General features: G+C 37.6%; 2 protein-coding genes across 2 annotated transcripts; both read left to right on the top strand.

The window, feature by feature from the left end:
- The first annotated feature begins 240 nt into the window (after positions 1-240).
- Positions 241-3,571, top strand: sike1 (suppressor of IKBKE 1). Its single transcript, XM_024293937.2, has 5 exons — positions 241-855; positions 953-1,058; positions 1,130-1,272; positions 1,405-1,518; positions 2,840-3,571. The coding sequence occupies exons 1-5, from the start codon at positions 697-699 to the stop codon at positions 2,942-2,944; spliced, it is 627 nt and encodes a 208-aa protein (XP_024149705.1). The 5' UTR covers positions 241-696; the 3' UTR covers positions 2,945-3,571.
- An 89-nt stretch (positions 3,572-3,660) lies between these two features.
- micos10 (mitochondrial contact site and cristae organizing system subunit 10) lies at positions 3,661-5,492 on the top strand. The gene is made up of 4 exons (XM_024293938.2): positions 3,661-3,944; positions 4,514-4,561; positions 5,080-5,186; positions 5,300-5,492. Exons 1-4 carry the CDS (start codon positions 3,881-3,883, stop codon positions 5,306-5,308), a joined length of 228 nt encoding a protein of 75 aa, XP_024149706.1. The 5' UTR covers positions 3,661-3,880; the 3' UTR covers positions 5,309-5,492.
- Positions 5,493-6,606: the final 1,114 nt, after the last annotated feature.

Consider the following 6,606-nt stretch of genomic DNA (forward strand, 5'->3'; position numbering starts at 1 on the left):
GAGGAATAAGACAAACAATTGTTTTAAAAATATGTTTACTAAATGTGCTCTGCTATCTGGTTGAGCAGGCAGTTAAAGGCTTTAATTAATCGAAAATTTCATGTATGAACTCAATGAAAACATCATTAGTCTTTGTATTATAATAAACAACAATTATCGGAGGAACAGGCTCTGTAGAAGTTTATTTATCTCTCAAACACCCAGGTTTGATTTTAAACAGTTTTTTTTTTTTTTTTTTTGCTTTTTGTCTTGATTTTTTCTTATATGTTCGCTCATTTAATTGCTTTTGATTTTGTGTTTTTCTTTTTTCTTTTTTTTTTTTTTACATATAAATAAAAGCTTAAAAGCAACACATAAAATGCACATATAAAAAGTTAGAGTTCGGAGCTGTCTTTGAACGCACCAAAGGTGTGGGATGGCAAAAACGCGGAAGTGACGTCACAGTTTATAATCGGGCAGAGTATCGACTTGACGGAGAAGAGGGATACTTTTTAGACTGTTTGTTCGGTGTTTTGTTCGTTTTCTCGACCCCGCGTGAAAACCGCGCAGACGTTAAGCGTGAAAGTGTCACGTGCCCGCCCGGCTCTGCTCGTTCGCGCCGCGGGAACGCGCCCAGCCCGAGCCGACACTTGGAGGGAGTTTGACTAGAGCTGCGCTCGTGCAGCCGCTCGTTCGCGTACCTGACAGCTTCCGGTGATGGCCTGCACCCTAGAGAAAGTGCTGGGCGACGCGCGGACCCTCCTCGAGAGGCTGAAGGAGCATGACACGGCCGCAGAGGGGCTGATCGAGCAGTCCGGGGCCCTCAGCCGCAGAGTGCAGGGCATGAAGGAGGTGGGAAATGCCCTTCCGGATAAGGTAAACACAGCGGAGGGTGCTGGGGGGCCATAGCTGCTGCAGGTAAACTAAATCGCATTTGTCAGTAAATAACATGTTTGTAAAAACTGTTTTACAGCACTTAGAGGACAACTCAGAACTACAGGAGCTCACAAAGTACAAACCTCATGTTCTTCTGACCCAAGAGAACACTCAAATCAAGGAGCTGCAGCAGGAGAACAAAGGTTGGTTTCCGTCCTGTAGCTCCACGGTTGATCGTGTTTGATCTAATCCTCTGGATGGACTTTCTTCTCAGAATTATGGCTGTCTCTTGAAGAACACCAGTACGCCCTTGAACTCATCATGGGTCGGTACCGGAAGCAGATGCTGCAGCTGATGATGGCCAAGAAGGAGTTGGACACCAAGCCGGTCCTGAGCCTTCACCAGGATTACGCTAAAGTACAGTCTCCGTCCTACAGACCTCTGGGTTCCTCTCAGCTCCTTTCTGCTGCTCCAAACGCTCAGTCATACGGAGGGTTGAGGCTTTGCTTTGTAAAGACAAACCTCCTAGTTTGTGACTTTTCTCCACAGGAAGTGCAGAACAAGGTGGAACAAATATGTGAGATGGGCCAGGTGATGAGAAGAGCCGTTCAGGTGGACGATCAACACTACTGCTCTGTTCGAGAGAGGCTGGCTCAGCTGGAGGTGAGAACCTGGGATGTAGCTTCTTCCAGAGCGGTCAGAGGATATTTGTAACAACAACCACAGTGAAGCCAGCTCCTCTTAAAAATGAGCGATTGTTTGGAGTCTGCGTGATCTCATTAGTGTTATCGCATCCTTTTCACTTCCAGATCTAGCGACTCCATCAGCTTCAGATTCATCCTTTTAAACATTCAGAAGCAGATTTTTAAATCTGAAAACACCCAGAAAAATGTTTTAGCTTAAAGTATACATTTAAATTTGATTTGAAATCTCAAACAAATATATTTGTCTAAAATCGGGAACTCTGTCCAGAAAAAAAACATCTAAGACAGGAGTGTCAAACTCAGTCCCTTAGGTCGCGGCCGAACAGGATAAACATTTATTGAACACTCTAAAACTACATTTATAAAACCCTAACTTTGAAACATAATTATGAACTAGATATATAACATTACCTGTGATAACACTAGTGTGAATGTTGTAAGCTGAATTTGGCCGCTGAAAATGTGCTGATAGATGAAAACTCTAAATCCCAAATTAACCTTGAAAACTAAAAGTATAAAATGTAGGTTAGCCAAAACAGCTAGCATGTAGCTGAAATATTAGCTAAACTCTAAAATAGTTTAATAAATCTTAGTAAATGCCAAAATACTCCCAAAAGCTAGCAGAATGACAATTTTTAAAACTTAAAACTGTAACTTTTTAGCATAATTATGAATAATAAAAAGGCAGGAATATTATTCCAGAATAAATCAACTTAAACCTTAAATAACTTTCAATATTTTACTCTCCATAAAAATATATTTTGTCAAAATTATACAAGTTAGAAATGATCACAACATAACATCGGACTATTAATAACAATAAAATCAAATGATCTGGAGGGCCGGATAGAATTACCCCGAGGGCCGGATCCGGCCCCCGGGCCTTGACTTTGCCTCCTGTGCTCTAAGAGTTCAGATGTGTCCTGCAGGTTTGTTGCATATTTATTCTTTGTTTCCTTCAATAATTTTTGTTTGGTATTGTTTTTTCAGTTTTTGCAGATGATCCCCAAGACAAATAATTTATAGTATTGCAAATGTTCTTTGTATCATTCTTTAATACAGAGAATGTTGTCATTTGCCTTTATTTTTATATATTTATTTTATCTAGAAAAACAAGCTATACACTAATAATAACATTTTAATTGTGAAAGACATACATGTTTTGTCACATATTCATATTTGAATGTTTTGTTTCACAGCTTTAGTGTTGAAAAAAGTTGTAGATAGACTTAGAATGAGTTTAGAGGAAAATATTCAGTCTTCTGGTTGTTCTCTTTCAGATTGAGAACAAGGAACTTCAGGACCTTTTGGTCATCAGCAAAGGAACCATCAATACAGCAAAAGAAGAACCTCACCAGCCAGAAGCAGCAGAACCCACATCATGAGCTCCAGATCCATCACATTCTGTGTGAACTGTGTTTCCATCTGGGCTCATTCTCTCAAATTGATTTCTATAGAATAGTTTTTAATAAAATCATTTATATTTACACAGCATCCCTCATTAAAATGATCAATTATCTCGTCTACAGTTAATTGAAGTATTACTGTGGACAGTATTTGAATAGACGGGTATTGAGGCTTTTTGAGGTGTATTTATCAGGTCCTGTTAAAGTAGATTTAAAGTATTTTTTTTGCCAAAGATGGACATGTACTCCTAGATGAGTTTATATATATGTTTGGATCACACATCTTCACTGCCTCCAATTGAAGCCGCTCTGTTTTACAACACTTGTGCTCGTTGCCAAGAAGAAAAGACTTTTGCAGAAAACAGACAGTTTAGTCTGATAACAAATACCCGTATGTGTTTGTATGAATGAACAGACGTTTTGTGTGTTGATGTATGTGGTGTTGCATTTGTGTGCGGTAAGTTTTTTTCTGTATATCTCAGAGCTTTTTGTATGAATCAATACAAATGTTCCTGTTTTCATCTCAGGAATTTAGTTTAACTTCATTAACACTATGGGTTTGTGTAAAATAAAATGAAACTATAATAAAACGAACTGTTTTTCGAAGTCTTTGAGTTGTTGTACCTTTTTGACCACAAAGGGGCAGCAACGAGTCATATTAGTAAAACCTATCGCGAGATTTGCTAAAGTTCAACGTTAAACGCTTTCAAGCGACTACAGACCTGTCAAAATATTTTGTCACGTGAAAAACTATAAACGCTACTTGCATAATTTTCTTTTATTTAAACTACAAACATTGGTCACTTTTAGCTAGCATTCTTTTAGATATTCGTCAGAAAGAGAGATTTCCCACGGACGTGAACGCCGCACCACTGCTTCATTTGACAGTTGTAGTTTGAAGCTAGCAGACCCAGAATGTCTGAGCGGGAGCTGGGGAGAAAGCTGGACCGATGCCTGGCGGATGGTGTCATTAAACTGGGTAAATAGACTCACGTCTACTCGGGTTTAGCATCACGGAACGAAAAAAATATTAAATAACAAACATGTTGGACTTTGTCATTGACGCGAAGCTAGCTAGCTAACCACAAAGGGCTCCGGGAGGACAGCTACGTCATCAGCGGCGTTTCTTAGACTTTGAGTTAACTGTACAACTCTAGCTTTAGTATTTCTCTACGATTCGAAGCGTTTTAGTAAACTTTATTGTTAAAATGTCGTTTTAATGAATTTGTTTTGTTTTCCAGAAGCAAGCAGGTAACTTTTAGAGAACATTCGCAAAAGCGTCGCACTTATCTGCTAGAAATTTACTTTTTTCCAGTAGTTATTTCTAATAATGAATTTATAAACAATTGATCATTATTATCACATGAAATCCACAAGGAAAAAACAGATTTTAATTCATTTCTGGATGAAAAGTCAGAATGTTCATTTTTTATATTTCATTAAAAAAAACATACCAGCCACCATGTGAATGAATCCACATTAGATGTAAACAAAAAGCATGATCTGCGTGTGTCATAACAGTAATTGACGATGTGTTCTGTGTTCCAGGTACTGGACTGGGCTTAGGAATCGTCTTTTCTGTTCTCTTCTTCAAAAGTAATCCTGTTTTCTCTCTCTGTGCACGCTGGACCTTTTCTGGAGGTCAAACTAGACAGTTTTTACTTTATAACAAACGGTTCAGTCACTTCCTTTAAGTCTCCGATGAAAATCCTGCTTTTTGAGTTTTTAACATGTATGTGTGGCATTTTTCTTATGAAAAAGAACAAATGTAATCAGACGGGGGGCAGGGCTACTCAGCTCAGCTCCAGAAGCCACGCCCCCTCAGAGGAGATTTTGGAAACAGAGGGTTCAGATCAACATGAAAAATGGCTTTGTAAGACATTTAGGTTGTTGGATTTTGGTAAACAACTTCATAATTATAAATAAAACACTACTGGAAAGTCAATTTTAAAATAAAAAATGTCATAGAGAGACTGTAAACTCAAACTATAGGAGGCTGTGATTCTGAGGATGTAACTATAGTAGGATGAAGATATCAAACACGTTTAGAACAGGAAGACATAAATTATCATGTGAAAGAGGTATGTTTTCATCTTTTTACCTGTCGTTTGTAGGGCACACCTGGCCCATTTCTTTAGGGTCCGGAGCCGGCCTCGGCATGGCGTACTCCAACTGTCAAAATGACCTAAGGTCGCATTACTTGCTGCACAGAAACCAAAAGGTGGGTTTGGATGAGGAGACCACATAAAGGTGACGGACCCCTAATGAGTGAATCTGTTAACAAATGTCTGAATGTTAGACAACAGCAGGACTGAGCTTCTGTTTTCTTTGCAGGATCAGTGACTGAAGGAAACCAAGGACATGTTTGATGAATGTTTTGATTTTGTTTTGTCTGAAGGAGCATCGCCTTCTGGACTCTTCAGCAGCTCGGTTTACTTCTCTGTTGATAAAGCTTCCCCTGTTTTTCATGTGCCTGTCAATAACTGTCTATGTTTATTTAATTAAAGAATCAAAGTGACAGCAGAAAGAGTGTCTAGCCTCCATGTGTCCAAACATCTGTGGGAAAGGTTTTCATCTGTTCTGAATCTGAGTGAAGACTTTCTGCTGGGAGTTTTAAAGTTTGGATTAGTTTTACAGTTTATGGAGAGGAAAGTGGGGCTGTAAGTGCTCCATGAGGTTGTGTCAAATTTTATTTAATTATTCAACGTCCGTCAGAAAGTCTAATATTGAAAATGAAACACAAAATCTTTAACATGCTGTAACTTTTTAACCGTTGACACAATAATTATTCTTCACAATTTACTGGAATATTTATGTTAACGGTTGAAAAGTTACACTGGAGCTCAGGTGTTAAAGGGTTAAAGTCCCCAACCGATGAAAATCATGTTTGTAGTGTTTTTAACATGTATTTGTGGCATTTTTCTTATATAATAGAACAAACTTAACTAGAAAAGATGCATTACCTGTAAAAATGCTAGTGTGAATGCATTTTTGCTTAAAGTAGTCGCTGAAGATGCTGAAGCTTTTTTTAGTAAAAATGGAGACGCAATTTACTTTAACTTCTGAAGGGATTTGCAAAAAATGCAAAAGCTTTTTGTAAAATGTTAAATTTGCTAAAAGACTGGAAATTTTGTTAAAGAACTACAAAAGAGCGCTGAAGTTGAAGATTTGTAGTAAAATTGCTTAAAATTCCTTATACATGCCAATTTTGCAAAAATATTTAGAGTGTTGCTTAAAGATGAGATAAACTCCAAATTAACCCCAAAAAGTCTTAGATGTCAAATTAGTCAAAAAAGCTAACATGTTGCGTAAATACTAGAAAAACTCAAAAATAGCCTAAAATTCTTTAGCAAATTAAATTGGTCAAAAATGTTAACATTTTTGCCAGGCAAAATTATTGATTATGACAAACTTTTGACTTATTTTTTTAATGTTTTATTACTATTATTATATACTTTTAACACTAGAATCCCTGGAACTTTCAGCTTCTGCTGCAATGCCCCCCTCCCAGCAGATTGGGGGCATTGCAGCAGAAGCATTGCACATTAAATATTTGTTTTTACTTTTATATTTTATTTTTACCTTGAAACTGTTCAATGCAATTAAATTTTTTTTTTTTTTTAACACAGACAAACACAATA

This window comes from Oryzias melastigma, linkage group LG7 (assembly GCF_002922805.2).
Source record: "Oryzias melastigma strain HK-1 linkage group LG7, ASM292280v2, whole genome shotgun sequence".
NCBI lineage: Eukaryota > Metazoa > Chordata > Actinopteri > Beloniformes > Adrianichthyidae > Oryzias > Oryzias melastigma.